General features: G+C 40.5%; 1 protein-coding gene across 9 annotated transcripts in view; it reads left to right on the forward strand.

Moving 5' to 3' along the window:
* Nucleotides 1–16,596, forward strand: part of ARNT2 (aryl hydrocarbon receptor nuclear translocator 2) — a 107,663-nt gene that overhangs the window by 72,602 nt on the left and 18,465 nt on the right. For all 9 annotated transcript variants that reach the window (XM_048072009.2, XM_048072010.2, XM_067003792.1 and 6 more), the window contains 5 exons: nt 658–792; nt 1,666–1,740; nt 7,941–8,092; nt 15,872–15,944; nt 16,104–16,227. In XM_048072009.2, the coding sequence (XP_047927966.1) occupies nt 658–792; nt 1,666–1,740; nt 7,941–8,092; nt 15,872–15,944; nt 16,104–16,227 (559 nt within the window). The remainder of the gene's footprint in view (nt 1–657; nt 793–1,665; nt 1,741–7,940; nt 8,093–15,871; nt 15,945–16,103; nt 16,228–16,596) is intronic.

Here is a 16,596-nt window from a genome sequence, read left to right on the forward strand (position 1 = left end):
CAGGCAGAGAGCTGGAAGTGCTTCATTCTGTCTGATGAGCTTTGGGGAGCGTTTACAGGAGAACTGTGTCTCTCCATTGCTAGCAGCCCCTTGCTAGCATAACCTACAGCAGCCTGTGGAAAACTTGGTCAGGTTGTCTGGGAGTTTCAGGTGAGGCTCATCTCACCTGACTGCGGTTATCTGAAAGTTGAATGCTTAGTCTGAGCTAGTCTTAGATCCATTTACGGATAATGAGTTGGCCTCTTCTAAAGAGTGACCTTCCCATCCTAAAATGGCTGGCTTGACTTGTCCTCGGGGAGGCTCTCGTTCTTGGTTGGCAAGCGCAGGAACCAAGATGCCTAACTTCAGTGTGGTCCCACACAGTGAGATGAATCCAATCGTATTCTATCCTGACTGTTTCCTTCCTTATTGGAAACTTCTGATGTATTTGTTTTCGTGCTGTGCTCTTAAGCCTAGGAAAGTCCCGTGGGGTGAGATAATTGCACTGCAAAGTAGCATAAAGGCAGTTCTATGTCATACACCCATGCTGTTGTTTTATATATGACTTTCTCAGTAGTTAGTAGTCTGCCAACAGATTTTGTTTTTTAGCTTTGTTATCAAATTTGAGTTCAGGTTGCTGTTCTGTGAACTAAATGCTGCGGACTTGGTTGGTCGTAGGTAACCAGCTCTCCGGTGTGCATGGACATGAATGGCATGTCGGTCCCAACTGAGTTTTTGTCGAGGCACAACTCTGATGGAGTCATCACGTTCGTCGACCCCAGGTGCATCAGCGTCATTGGCTACCAGCCCCAGGTCAGTGAGCCGCTGTCAATGCGGAGACTGGTTAGACCTGATAAAGAGAACTCTGTTTGCACATTAAAAACGAAAGCAGCAAAACATGAAATATTTGTAGCTGACGATTCATATGTTGCGAAATAAATGATGTTCATTTTTCTTTGCTGTCTCTGCTTCTGTAAAATTTGGTTTTCCCCTTTGTATGGGGGATATCTTCTTATCCCTTTTAGATCTGATTAAAATCCAAATGGCAAGATGCTTTAAATCTTGCATGGCTAGCCAATGAAGACATGCTGTGACAGAAAGTTTAACAATGCTTGGAGAGAGTTTTAGCTCTGTAAATCTTAACTTCTGCTAGACTCTTGTAAAGTAAGAGAAGATCATTTATGGCATCTACTTTCCTTTAGGCTTACATCTGTTCCTCTGAGTAGGAGGCTAGTAATTGAACTGAGGAGAATAATAAATGAGCTTCTGACTGCCACAGCCCTCCCTCAGATAACTCAGCAGTTGCAATTTACAGGCAAAAGTCATTTCTTGCTAATTTGTTTTTCCATCTATTTTGATTTTAGGTAGCTTTATAATGACTGTTTTTACAAAAAATAGTGCCATAGAATGTATTTTTGTAGAGGATGTCAGTCTCTTCAAGACACTGTTTCACAGGTATTTAAAAAAAAATCACTTAATATATGTTTGCAAATGAATGTGTCTGTGCAGCAGGGCAAATACAATGCAGGACATGATGCCTATAAACCTTGCTTTTATGTTCATCTTTGATTAATTGAGTAGTCCCTTTGAGGATGATGGATCTAGTGGCTCTAGGGATTACTTACAGATCTGCCCATGGATTTGTGTTGTGGTTTGGGTCTTTTACACAGCTTTGTTTTATTCTAGGATCTTCTGGGGAAAGACATTTTAGAATTCTGCCATCCTGAAGATCAAAGCCATTTGAGAGAGAGTTTCCAACAGGTGCTGCATCCTGTTCATTTTCTTTTGCCATTGACTTATTTATTTATTGCTATTTCATTCAGAGAAATAGCTTTTATTTTACATTTCAAGGTATTTTTCTGTTATCCAGGGGAAGAACTGGCAAGATATGAAACAGCCTGTTAATCAGTTAAGGCCGTCAGTAAAGCTGCATAAACAGTAGCTTAAGTTCAGCATCTGTTGGCTCTGTTTTCAGAAATAAATCACCTTGTTATATATTTTGTTTTCTTTTTACAAAGAGTTAACCAAGTGTTTGCTGCACAGTTAGAGCTGTCCTTTCACTTCAGAGATGCCTGTATAGATCCCCCTGTGTTAAGTGGTAACCAAAATTATTTATCTTCAACAAGGTGGGCTGTTGATTTGAAAGTAATTACATTAATCTGTAATACTGTGGATTTTTTAACAGGGGAATATAAAAGTAATGTATAGATACATACTCACAGATACAGTTTGGCATTGTTAAATTTGCTCAGCAGTGGACCTGACTCTCTTCCTCCCGAGGCTCTTCTAGCGGCTTCAGTGAGAACAGGTTTAGCTGAAACTCAGTGAGTTTCAAAATTAAACCTGCATATAGTTTGTGACGTAAATTCTCTGCTTGCGTAGATAATACGCTTCATATCCTCTATGGGAGTTACACCACTTTACATCAACAGAGGCATTTATTCCATTGTAACGCTTGTTGTTTCAAATTGATCTGGGACGTACAGTAGGGGTGTTTTCCCCAAGACCTCTGCTCACTGCTGGTCTTTGCAGTGCCTTCCCTCCGTGCACTAGAACGAGTTGTGTATCATGTTTAGCTGATTACTGAGATCCAGATGATGTAAGTGGTTCCAGATTTTCTGACAACAACCTATAGCTCAACCAAAGTTTGTTGATCCATCTTGTGCTAGATGTTGTGTTTTCAGCTGTGAAGCATGGAAATGAAGTGATTTTTAAACGAAACTATTTACTCAGGCATGGCATGCAAAAATGGAGCATGAAAAAACTTCTCTGGGGAAGAATAACAGAATGGCGTTCTGTTTCCGTGGATTGTGAAACTCAGCTTATGGTCTTAAGTTTGGTATAGTGGAAGATACCAGTGCTCCTGAGCTATTTCTCACCATCACCACCACCCTCAACTGGACAAGTGTGTGAGCACTCGGCATCCGTGTGGCCTTTGTGGCCTTTGAAAGGATCAAATTCAAACAGCAGCTAAAGGCCTTTTAACTCTAAGGTGTTGATTCACAGGCAGGAGCATCTGAGAGCTGGATGCTTGAAATATCTTACCACACCCAGTCATCTCCTCTGCCCTACCTTCACATGGATGTGATGCTGCAGCTACACCTACGTGGTGGCATCCTGTTACCAGGAGTCAGGTCCTACCACCCCTTTTCTGTCCTCCCTGACCTCCTCCCTGCCCTTCCTACTGTCCTGATACTGTCACAGATGGCCTTGCCTGGTGGGCTACCCAAAGGCCCACTCAATTTTGTGTAGGACTAGCTTTCAGATGGCTCAGCTCCCCGAGCCCGTGCCTGATGGCACCAGTGGTGCAAGAAAAGCAGCGAGAATGCGTATGCTGTTTTTCACTAAAGCCCAAATGATTGATTTCACTAATTCATGCAAGAGACAGTGACAGAATGCTGCTGGATAGTACCATGTCAGATATCTGTCTCTGAAGTGATTGTCTGAGTGCTGCCTGGGGCTCAGGAAGGCTGACTGACTAACATGCCAGTTAATGACTCGGTGCTCACTGAGTGCACTTGGGCCATAGGGGGCTGCTGCTGTTTCCCTGAAGTCAGTTGCTGGGGACTTGGCTGTCGCTGCTCAGTACTGGGCATGTCCATAAACGATTTGCTGGATCGGGGACTTCCATGATTTGCTCAAGGTCATGCAGAAAGACAGCAGGAAAAAAGAGCAAATTAGAAGTGAAAGTTCCTGTTCACTCGACCTGTGTCCAATCTATGAAAATATCGTGCTGTTTCTCTAGCAGGCGATTCCTTTTTCTGTATATTTTTGTTCAGTACAGTAGCAGTGTGATCTGGACTGTTATTTCAATCATGGAATAAAAGACTGAAGTAAACAGTTAAGCTATGCACCAGGTGGTTTTTATTTCTGAAGAATGTAAGAAAGTAAAGGTTAAACATTAGCTTTGAATCTTTTTTTGTTCTATTTTGTTTGTGTGCACTGTTTTAAGACAGTTCACGATTTTCCCACCAGTGATCTCTGTGCTTTATATATTATTACAGAATTAATGTTTGCTTTATTCAGACTTCAGAACAATAGATCATTGCCGTTTGTTTTATTATTGTTAGTTTGGCCTTACAAGACTTTTCATTAAAAAGGTAACTGTGATTTCCAGTAAACTCTTTTTTTTTCCCCTCAAACCTCCTGAAAACTTGACGTGTCTAGTTTGCTGGCAGTATCAGAACCAGGTTGGTGCATAATAGAGGAGGAAAGGAGGGCGGGGTTTGCAGGTTTTGGTCAATTGCCAGCATCCATCTCAAAGCTTTTACTTCCTTGGGAAGATAAATTCATTCATCAGGGTGGGAAAATCAGGCCAGAATGAGATATTCTCAAGGCCAAGATCAACAAATAGAGTTTAGTATCAAAGGATCCAGAATACAGCTATTCGATATCCAGTCGGATGCTATTCAGATTAGACACTTTTACACAAGTTCTGTGTTTTTTACCCTGGGTGTGGTGGTAGAAAATTGCTGATTATAGAATGTTGCTCACTGAACTCAAACTACAAAAGCATTTATTAAAAATAAAAGGCCTTTGCCTTAGTATTATTTAGAACTTTTCCAGGCATTTCTAAAAGGTTGTTGGTTTTTTTGTTGTTGTTGTCATTCTTTCCGTTTAGTCCTGTAGCTAGTTGATCAATTCGAGATGCATCGGAGCACATTTCCTAACCTGATTGCTTGTCAATAAAGACACAGGGTAAATAGTGGGTTTCTGCTGAGATAACTACTCATGGGGAATATAGTAGATAATGATTAAGAACCCACAACAAGATGTGGCATTTATTTGCAGTAGGCCTTCCCTGAGGCCCAGCTGAGGTAGCTTAGTGGAAAAGTAATAAAAAATAAACACACATATCCCAGGTAAGTGCCAGCTGAATGACTTGAAACCATGTAAGTTTTCTTCTGACTTAAACCCAGGATTATTAGATAACACGTACAATGCAGTTACAGTGCCAGTGTGCAGGTATTGTTTTGAGCATGCTTCTTAAATTCATCCATGCTTGTCAGAGAGAGAAAGATACAGGCCTCAAAGTTTGGAGTAAGTGCATTTATTTCCAGAGTTCCCAGGGACCAGAACCACGTTACTTATTTTGAGATAACTCTTTATTACATCATCTTTGGTGCCATCAAAGCCTTTGTTTTTTTTTCCATCATACTGAGAGAATCGAGGTGAAATTTCTCTCTTGGTACCCAACTGTTGACTTCAATGAAACTTCAGCTACCAAGGCCAAAGTTTGAAATGGTTATTGCCAGACACTTAAATTCTGACTTAGTTATAAGCAAGTATGCTGTCCAAGCAAAGAATTGATGCTCTGTTTTCATTAATGCTATTAAAATGGATTCTCTCTGCTCTCTCCATTCAAATACTAGCTCATTCTTTCTTCTTGTGAAAGCCAAAAGTGTTTCACTTTGCCATCATAGGTTTTTTGCTATATACTCATGGATGCTCTTTCACTTGATTTATTATGTGGCGTGTTTATTTTCAAATACAGAGATACGGAATTTCCCCCAAAATTGTCTTTCCTTGCGATGTGTGAGCTCTGATTAGCTTTGTATAATTATTGAAACTATTTTAGTGAATATTTTAGTTTATTTATCAGCTTAAATTACTTCTTTTGGAATGGTCTGTTTTAACTTTAGGTATTGCAGAAGTAATCTTCAAGGTTCATTTCAGCAAAGCACCGCAACTTGTACTTAACCATTAGTAGGTGGTAAATTCATTTATATTCAACTATGCCCCTAAGAGCAGTTTAATTTAGCACATGCTTAATTCCCACTACATTTGAAGGTTTGTGCACTGCTAATTATTTTTTGCTGGAGACAAATCATTTTTGTCTATTTTGCATCTATGATTATGCCTTTATGTATCTGTTTCCTTCCAACATAATTGCTGGCTCCTATGTATTCTTTGGGAGTTGCCATTGCCTGATCTTTACCATCCCAGCAAGGTCTTCCTGGGTCTGTTCCACATAGCAGAATTCATCTACACATCAGACAGATCAAGGGTATCTCTGCTTTTTATTCTTTTTGTCTTTCCCATCAATATTTCTCTAATTAGTTATCATTCCCTGGAAAAAAAAAAAAAAAGGTAAAATTATTTTCCCATACTTTTTCTTTCACGCCTTTAATTATGAATTATTACCCTTCTCTAAGTGCTTTTCTTCATTCTTATTGCTTCTTGACAAAATGTAGAACTTGTTCTTCATCTCTTCTCCTATCTTTGTGTTATCTCGGGCAATTTAAATGCTGTTTTTAAATACTGTTACCAGTTCATTTGTTGGAAAAAATAAGGTATAAAGGGAACTTGTCAGCCTTTGGACAGGAAAGCTTATAATAAGGAAACAAGCGCACAAGATAAGGATTATTTTTTTAAGGCATTTGCTATCATTAGGAAGAGGCAGTGAAAAGAAGAGATGAGATATAAGGGAGCAGATGCTTAGCAGAACCCTAGCTAGGTGCCAGACTAAAACACTGAACAGAGATTTCTGAAAAGGGACTTAAAATTTGGTAGGCTTTTTTTGGATAGTCTTTCTTAAAAATAGCCTGTGGGTCCTGCTAGCTGTGTGTCTTGAAGTCTGCGTGGTGCGTCTGTTCTTATGCTTCAAGGGCAGGGTGTATGTTAAAGCTTTCTCCGAAGTGGAGTTACGAACAGACACTTTGAGAGAGAATCCATCTCTGAGTAACCCTGACTTAGTGCAGTGCTCTTTGAGGAGTTGTGTCAGGATGTGACATCAGGTGAGCAATGTCCTACTGCTGCTTCCTAATATGAAGACAGAGACTTATAATATGGAGAGACTTGCAGTCCGAAACATGTGCTGGTATTTCGTCTTGGCTACAGAAAACACAGCTGTCCTGAGCAGCACTTTGAGGTCTTTTGTCTTGGAGTGGTTCTGCCTTTAAGTAACGCTCAAGAAAGATGACTCATGAGGTCTTCCAAGTCATGCTGGGATGGCTGAAAGGGCCCCCAAGCTGTCTGCCCGCCCCTCTGACAGAGGTTAATGCCCTGAGACCAAAAGGGCTGAATCCACAGAAATGTTTGCTGCTCAGCTACCCCTGAATTAACACCCAGAACCCACCATCAGTTTCCATTCGTGTCAAGGAGCTGGCCCCAAAACTGTGGTGACCGAGGGCTTCTGTTGGCTTTGTGTGGCAAGACTGTCACACCCCAGGGGGGAGGAATGGTAGAGTTAAATCATGCAGGGAAATATATGTCAGAATCCCCATGGATACAGAAGGCTTTGATAGGTAGAGGCACTCAGTAGGTAATGCTCAGAGTGTTTCAGGATCAGATATTAGTGATCTGAAGAAAGATTTAGGCACTAGGGTAAAGATTATCAGGCTTGTAATGTTTGTAGGGAAAAAAGCAAAAACAGCCATATGCAGTTTCTAAGTGTGTATATATATATATATTTTATTAATTTTTTTAAAATATTGTCCTAAATTTTGATGCTACTGTATAGTTTGCTATGTCACACATGAATCGTATAGCCAGGTATCCAAGCAGAAAAACAGATAGCCAACCTTATAAAAAAAATTTTTGTGGACTTTTATTTCAGCTGCAATGTTTAGTTTATGATATACGCATATATACATAAATGTTTAAAAGATGCCTCTGTATGGTTTCTGTCCATCTCTCTTGATAAATGTTCTGCATTAAAACCTTCTTAAAGCTTCCCTGTTGGGATAACAGCACAACCTGTTGGTTCCTGAATCTGTGTTCTGCTTATACGCAGGCTGGAAAGGACATTTTACATAACAAAGCGTGGGGAGCTGACTCTGAAGGAGATAACTTCAAACATGAATCAGATTTTGGTTATTTTCTTTGAATTAAGAATTTTCCTGCTGTGTCCATGGGTTTCTGTAATTTAAGTTCAGAACACACCAGTTACTGCTGTTTACTATTCATCTGCACAGCAGGTAGCAATCTCCTTTTATTAACCTTTCCAAATGGTTTTGCAGGTTGTGAAACTGAAAGGTCAAGTCCTGTCTGTGATGTATCGTTTTCGCACCAAAAACCGGGAGTGGATGCTGATCAGAACCAGCAGCTTCACGTTTCAGAATCCTTACTCTGACGAGATTGAGTACATCATCTGCACCAACACCAACGTGAAGTATGTGCCTTTCAGCTGCTCACGTACATGGTTTTGAAAGAACTGAAGCATTACTTTTTGCTGTTAGCAGTGTAAATGCACATTCAGATTCTTGTGGTAGCCTGTTTCTAGCCACGTTTTGTGACGCTGTTGCAATCTGTAGTAGGATTTTTCTGCATTATAAGATCCTGCAGCATAGCTGCTTCTCTGTGTCATTATCTTGCAATGCTTCCAGGGCCTGGCTGCACCAGGAGAGACGTCACTTATCTGTTATGTCATTCAGCAAACCCATTGATCTCAATCCAGGCTTTTTTAAACTAGCAGAGAGCTTCCAGCAGCCAACCAGCTGTCATGATATTGCCTTCATTTGTTAGCCAAAGAGAAAATTATGTCCGTGTTAACAAGTAGCACACAAGTTATCAACACTCCTGCCTCTTGTTCATTGTGATCATACCCTTAGGTAGTCCTAGGTATCGTCTTACAGCCTATGAAAGCTGGTGATGTGATTTCCTAGTAGGCTAAAGTGGGAAGGGTTCCTACTATTCAGTTGAGATCTGATGGAATATCCCCAAGTACGGGGATAGATCCAACCCCTTATATGACGAGCGGAATGAAATCATCCTGTCTTCGAATAAATACTTTCAAAAATCTGTCACTGGATCTGTTAGAAGGCGGTTGAATTAGTGGGTGTCTCATTCTGCAGCTGATGGAGCTGCTTCTAAAGAAAAGTCTTGCTAGGAGTGCATCAGGGGTTTGTCACGGTGTAACTGAGCAGAGAGGGTTTTGGAGCCTCCTGAGTTCCAAGCCAGCAACTGCAGAAGCTGATCTGGTCTTGATAAAGCTGTTGCTCTATAGTTGTTAGGTGTGGGGGTTTTTGTGTTTTTTTCTGTTTGTTTTGTTTTGTTTTTTTGTCGTTTTTTAATAAATATTTTTTTATTTCCAATATAAACTTAATCTATTGCTAAAACAAGATCTGTGTCTGGTCTGACCAGAGTTGTTTCTTGTGTTTCTTTCTTTGCCAAGTGTTTAACTTAGAGGAAATTATTGGATTTAAGATCTCAACCTGTTAGACTGAAAGTGCTGAACGAGCAGTCTACTAGTGGAGATGCACACTGAAAGCTCCACTTGTAAAACCAGCCTCCCGGGGCTTTGGCATTTGAACTACTAGAAAGCTAGTATGTGTCTGTGTGTTCCCTGACTTGCTCCTGAAGAAAGGTGTTTGGACATGGCACCTACCTGGGCTACAAGAGCAGTGCCTTCAGTCTCTTGGAACCCATCATCAGAATCAATTTGCTTATTTTTTTGTACCCCAAAAGTTGTGTTTAAACAACCGAACAGTTTGTCGAAAACAAGTGTGTCCTGGAATCAGACAGCTAATCATCCCTGTCTGCGCTATGAATCAAAATAGATATTTCCTCGTTTTTGCTGCCCCATATTTGTTTCCAAAATGATTTATGTATGCAAAACCAGGCCTGAAAAATAAAAGGCAACTGCTGCAATCTGTCCTAGGATGGCTTAATTGTGCTTTGTTCCCAGGAGTCCACAGCTGAGAGAGCGGGACTGCAGACTATGTCGTGTTTACTCTGGGAATGTTTTTCCGAGACCCCGCTATACTGTGCAGCTTGGCATCACAGCACTCGCTGAGATGAACAGGGTTGTGCCAGCTTCTGGCTCTTGTTATATCTCTCTTGCTAGGTCTGAATAACAACCCAGCAATGTTGCCCAAATATGGGAATTGCCTGCTGCTACCCTGACGGAGGATGTTGCCTCTTTTCTGTAGTGTTGAAAATGTTCTCGTCCTATGGCAAGATAAAACCCATTAGACGTCTGCTTCTGAATAGTAGAAAGAACGCGTTATTCAGACTGTTTCTGTTTTTCTCCCTGTTCTCTCACACTCCTCAGACAGATGTCCAAAGAGGACTCACTGTAATGGAGTGCTCTTCCTGCCTGGTTCTGGATTTATTTATCGTTGGGGGTCATGTTTTGAATTTTGATTTCCTAGAGGCGTTGTTCGGCATGGTAACTGCTGATTTCTGCCTCATTCGGCTCCAGCTAGGGCTGGTTGTTCAGCCCCAGCATGCGTGGCCGTCCTTGCATGTTGGTGGCTGCATCCGATGCTCCAGATCCAGCAAAATGCTTCACAGCAGCATCCGATGCTCCGGGTCCGTCAGAGTGCTTCATATGGAGACCAAGCAGAGGTGCCTTCCCCTGCGCAGCTGGAGGCAGTTCTGCACAGACAGATTTGGCTTTATCCCTGAGATAACGTAGCCAGCTCCATAAAATGCAGGTTTGAGGCAGTAAAAAAAATTCAAGATGCAATTTTAAAAAGACAACGTACCCAATCGAGCTAGGTTTAAATCAGTTTTTGACTTAGAAGAGTTTAAAGCCACAGTGTGTACACCTGTGTGTCTGTACAGGCAATAGCTCTAACTTTGTGGTGGTCGGTGAACAGTGTTTTCCCAAACACGAGACTGTAGAGGGCAGCGATGGCTCCAGTTGTGGAGGTATTAGTTGATTTTTTTGTTTGTTTTTTCTTTTCTCTTTTTCCTGTTTTTCCCCTCTTTTCTTCTTTCTTCTGTTTTATGGATTTTCCTTTAGAGCTTTAGTCAACTTTCCAAATCTGCTTTTGGTGCACAGGATAATGAAAGATTAGGTTCAAATGTTCAGTTAGTTCCTTGCAGAAAAAAGAGAAAAAAAAACTCTCAGTTTCTCTTGGGTGCAGTCATCCAAGAGAAACTTCCTGGAGAAATGAAGCATTTAATGTTTAGCATTTGTGCTGTGTTCGGCTGAAAAGAAGAGTCACCCATTCAACCGCATCTTCCTGTGTATTTGGGGCTGTTTGATTTCCAAAAAGAAATAATCATTTTGATTAATGTTCATTTAACAGCTACACAGGGTAGTGCTTGAATGAAATAATCTGTCATGGTGACAAATGATTTTTTTTAAGCCTTTATATATGTAAACAAAATATATTTTTCTGACCTTTGTGGAAATCTTGATGTTTTCATTTTTGTAAACACCAAAGTCCGTGCATGTTCCACTGCATGCAGTTATGAATCCTCTGGTTGTCCTGAGCCTCAAGATTATTTTTGTCTCGGAGAGGGCTGGCGCAGGTCGCTGTTAGAGGCAGCCTGCCGGGTGAATCAGCCATGCCTGTGGGACTGATGCTTTCCGTTTCTGATTCCCGTGGGCCAAAATACGAATGAGATCGACTCTTTTGATAAAATTTCAGCCTATGGTAGTGGTGCTGAAGATTTGCTTTCTCATGATTGCTGTGCATCTCTGGGCTATCTGGTCCATCAAGGCCTGTGTAAGACAGACAGTTTTGTAGTGGTGACTTTGAGATTGTAGAGAGAGACTTCAAGACTTTCTGAAAGAGGACTTCATGATGGCAGCCACAAAGCTTTTATTACTGCCTTTTTGTCCAAAACAGATCTGGGAAGTATGTGTGCTTCTATCATGTACAATAGCATGGTAAAGGTACAGTGTTGTTTCCGTATGGAGACTGTTAAACTTAAAGTTCAGATCCTTCTTTTCACTTTGATGTCTGAAAAGGAACAGGTGTGTTGCAGAGCAGTGCTTACACTAGGCCAATGACTTTTTGGCTTCTCAAAAGCCTCCCTTCCGGTGAGGAGGCTGGGGGTGCCCAAGGAGCTGGGAGAGGACAGAAGAAGGACAGCTGACCCAAACTGGCCAAAGTGACGTCCCATACCACGTGGCGTCGCGCTGAGCAATTAGTATGGGATGGCTGGCCAGGGTAGGGGGGGATTGCTGTTCAGGGATAGGCTGGGCATCGGTCAGTGGGTGGTGAGCAATTGCATTGTGCATCACTTGTTTTGTACACATTCTTATAATTACTCTTATCATTATCATCATTATTATTTATGTACCAGTAAACTGTTTTTATCTCAACCCACAAGCTTTTACTTTTTTTTCCCCGATTCTCTCCCCCATCCCGCTGCAGGGGGCAGGGTGAGCGAAAGGCTTTGTGGTGCTTAGCTGCCGGCCGGGTTAAACCACAACATCCTCCAAATGCATTCTCCAAGGAAATTTGAATTAACTGTCAAAAAGCTTCACATTTGCTGAGAAATTTCTTGTTCAAGCAGAGGACTTTCCCAGTTTCACATTGGACTGATGGGTGAGCCAGGAATTCCTGCAGTACAGGCAGGAGCCAGTGTTGACCTAGGCAATACCTTACTTGCTACGTTGGGTAACAAGCAGAGCGAAGAAATTTTGCTTTCCCTTTTTTTTTTTTTTTTAAGCTACAAAACCAAAATCAAAACAAGGATAGTTTAGTTTGGGTTTTGTTTTTGAAGTCAGAAAGCAGTTTCAGTTTTGCCCAAACTGATACTAAGTCCCTGTTCCATATCATCTCTCAGAAACCGTGTGGCAATGAGTGTCCTGGGGGTGTTGCTCCTTCAGTCACAAGGGCTGTTTGGATGGTGGGGTCCGAAGTGACCACAGCAGCAGCGTTCGGCTCTCCCTGGTCGGATGCTCCTTGACTTGCTGCATTTGCTTCTTCCAGGTTTCAAACACCATTTGTGCTATTTAGACAGTAGCAGCAAACAACAGCAGAAGATGCTAACCCGCCTTTGCATTTCAATCTGAATTAGGTGCAGTGTAACTAACATAGAGCTCAGGGAAGAAACACTGAAGTATTTGATTTTTTATAGGAAGTGGATTTGCTAGGTTGTTCCCCAAGTCCAGTGCTGTTAACACAATGTGAAATTTAGATTGTATTGCATGAGTACAGTATAAATACTGAACGAGTATTAGAGACAATAGAAAAGGGCGAAGGAGTACTAAGTTAGAGAAGAGCCTACAAAACGAGTAACTAGTAAGTATGCTGTTTTGCTTGGCTCATTTATATGTATATGGCTAAATCAAGAAAACATGCTTTATACGGAACAGAAGAAACCTAATGTGCTGTTTATTGACACGCGCACCGAGTCACTGGTAATAAAAACAAATGAAACAGTGTAATTAGCTTTCACGTTAACAACAGGATTTAATGGGTGTTTATTGTCCACAGGGTAGTATTTAGAAAAACTTCCTCATAGATTTGCCATGATTAAATTACCTCCCATAGTTCTGTTGGAAGAGCATGCATTTTGTGCTTGCAGAACAAAGAATGTCTATGCATTCCAGGGGTAATTTTTTTTAGGATTTTTCTGTCGACTAAAACAATGTGAAAAATCCATGCCTCTATAATGACCTGAACGAGCAACTTTTTTGCTCGTTACTTATGGTACAAAAGTGATTCTGTGTATTATGTATTTTTAGATAGTAAGGCTAGCAAAAGGCATTTGAGCATCTGCTTTGATCTGTGTGGTGCAGGCCACAGATTTTTGTCCAGTTTCCCGGACAATAGTAACTAGTGCCTGTGTAAAAGTATTGTCTAGAAAAGCAACAAGTCAAGATTAAAGGCATTAAGGAATGGAAAAAATAGAAAAAAAAAGTCACTTTAGTGTCAGTAGCTTGTTCGAGTGGTCCCCCACATTCCTATCAGTTTGTGCCTAGTTTCTTGTTTGGCTTGGTCTGTATGTTTGTTTCTTAGTCGTTTGACATTTCAATCTATCTAGATCAAAATTTTTAAGAATGTTTGGATAAAAATCTAAAACTTAAGCCTAAATCTAAAATTATGTCCTAGTTATCCAGAGTTTTGAAATCCACAATCTTGCTCTTTTGCAACATCTCATCTACTGCAGCTGCCTGCCTGTTAGGTGATTTTTCCTTTGGAAAGAAGTCAGAAGCATGCAGAACTGCAACCCCTGTCAAGTATTATTTGCACATATCAAGCTTGTTAGTCCAACTCCAGTCTTATGCCAAAGCTCGAAGATGAGGATAATTTACAGGGTTTTATATCTCCTTTAGTATCTGAGCAAAGAGCATTATAGCTAGAGTGTGCTACTTGCACATTCTCAGGTCAGAAGTAATCTTGCCAGTTGTGACCAAGTGACAGAAAGCAGCCGTTAATGGAAGGTGCAAAGCATTCAGGTAATTTCTCTGTAGGAACAAAATTAAGTAATGGAGAGTGCAATCCCCAAAAGACAAAATATTTGATCACAAAATATTCCTGTTCCATTTTTGTGAAGCTAAAACCTTTAACTGAAGTGCTTTACAGTGATTCAGATCTTCTTCAGGCAAAACCAAATAGCCAAAAGTCGAGTCTTCTGTCTTACGTTGTCTAACATTTGTAGAGCACGTTTAGGTGAGCTGCTGGGAATGGGCTGGAACGACATCAGCGTGCCCGTCCTGCCCGAGCCCTGCACTGCTCTGGTTGTGTGGCTCTCACACTCTGCTGTCCCGGCTCAGCACTGGGACAAAGCTGGGTTTGTCTTTCTGCAAAGAGGCTACAGATCTGCGCTCAGACAAGCGAGCTTCTCAATGACCTAACGTGGGGATGGTGCAAGTCCAAAAAAGAAGGCATAAGTTCACATTTTAATAGCAAAATTCTGGTATTAAAAGACTGGTAGCAATTTTGCCTTTCATTTCAAGAGGCTTGGTTTTTATATTGGATAAACTTTACTGCACAGTGGGTTCTTGTGTTGTCATTTTATTATGGTAATTTCAAAATTTCCAATAGAAACAAAATGATAGTCTCTGCTTTGAAATAAATAAAAAAATAGGAGCTTTGAATTCATCTTTTCAGAATTAAAAAAAAAAATAAAGAAGAGGGTTATATTACAACTATATAAAAGATATGTATGCTTTTATAAATAGTATTTTTGCATGTAGAATATGAATATGCCTGACTTACCATAACCTGCGTACTGTCCCTACAAGTCTTCATCTGTAGAAAATATCACCATTGGTTATTTCTCACAACTTCCAAAGATCTTATCTGTTGACCCTGGCTAATTGTTGTAGTTAAGTAACAGTGCCTGACACTAAACACAAATCGAGTGCATTGCAAGGACTTGCAGTTTTCAGCACTGAAGTTCTTCATTCTGGCCTACAGCCTTAATATTTATTTGCTCTGGCAGTTTCTTCTGAACTGTTTTTCTGTTGCTGCTGCACATTTAGTTTCTCCCAAGTTCATATAATTGGATTAAAGCTATTACTTCCAGTGATTCTTACCTCATTTAAACAACTGATTTATTTTTTTTCAGTTCTGATTAGCATTAATATGAGACTTGTGTTTTCTGTAGCATTTCTCAACACAAATTGATTTTAGGTAATGCCTTGATTTTAGATAGTAGTACAAGTAATTTATCTCTTGATATTCACTTCCTTAAAAGCTTCAGAAATTAGATAGAATCCGGACTTGGATCCTGAGAAGAGTAGCACCAAAGCATGTTAAATAGGTGTTACTACAAATTCGAATTTATGCAGTTCGAGCTCAACATGTTGTTGCATTCAGTCTCAAATTTGATGGCTTTTTTCTTACTGACTGGCATAATTCTGCATCATTGTTACTGGAGTTTTACTGGTTTACTTCAGCAGACTCAGGGAAGGAATCTGACATATTCATCTTAAACTTGAGGAAGATATTCTTGGAGTCTTCGTAGTGAATTGTTAAATCCTGCCTAAGGAAGTTGTATTCCATCCTCCATCACTTACCCACCTATATTTCCGTGCTATCACAGAAACACCCTTCCTGTGCACTACTGTGCACCACATTCCTGTGCTGCAAGCTTTCTCAGTGAGAAACCTTAAAAATCAGATGAATCTCACTGAAAATGACTTAAATCACTTGAGAGACACATCAGTCAGAGTATAAAATAGAAGAGCATGGCTGTTCTTTTTTTTGTATCTTAACTGTTTTTTTGTAATGAAGTCATTTTGTCTCCTTTGCAGACAACTTCAGCAGCAGCAAGCAGAACTTGAAGTGCATCAAAGAGACGGGCTGTCATCCTATGACTTATCACAGGTGAAATATCTCAATAGTTTTTATTTCTGTGTCTGTGATTTTTTAAAATGTAAAGCAGTGGCAGATTTCAGCAAAATTAAAAATGCACTGTGACTGTCCCTGGATTCCTTTTTGTCAAAGTAGCTGGAGGGGCTCATCTTCCTCTGTGTATCTCAACAGGTGCCTGTTCCAAGTATACCAACTAATGTCCATGAGGGCGGAAAGTCTGTGGAAAAGCCTGATGCTATCTTCTCCCAGGAGAGAGATCCTAGATTTGCTGAGATGTTTGCTGGAATAACTGCTTGTAAGTGAATGTCTCTGGTGTTTAATTTTTAATACTGTGTTAAGTTTGGTTACATGATGTGGAGCACAGCCTTGAGAGATCGAAGAGAAAATATTACAAGCAAAGTCAATTTGCAAGGCATTTCCTAGAATTTGTCTTTAGTTGATATTTTCCCTAAAAATGATGAGGAGAAAATCTTGAGGAATGAAGAGCTGTTGTTTCACCAGAGCTGCTTATTTCTGGTTCTCTTTTCATTCCACAGGAGTACCTTAAACAGTGCTCATAGATACTAAACATACCGAGCAGAACTTGCAGTTTCTAAGAAAGTTTTTTCTTAAACAGCAGATGTGAGTTCATCTCTCTAAGTAGACACGGACTAAGAAAGCTACC

The sequence above is a fragment of the Anser cygnoides genome, chromosome 11, assembly GCF_040182565.1.
Source record: "Anser cygnoides isolate HZ-2024a breed goose chromosome 11, Taihu_goose_T2T_genome, whole genome shotgun sequence".
NCBI lineage: Eukaryota > Metazoa > Chordata > Aves > Anseriformes > Anatidae > Anser > Anser cygnoides.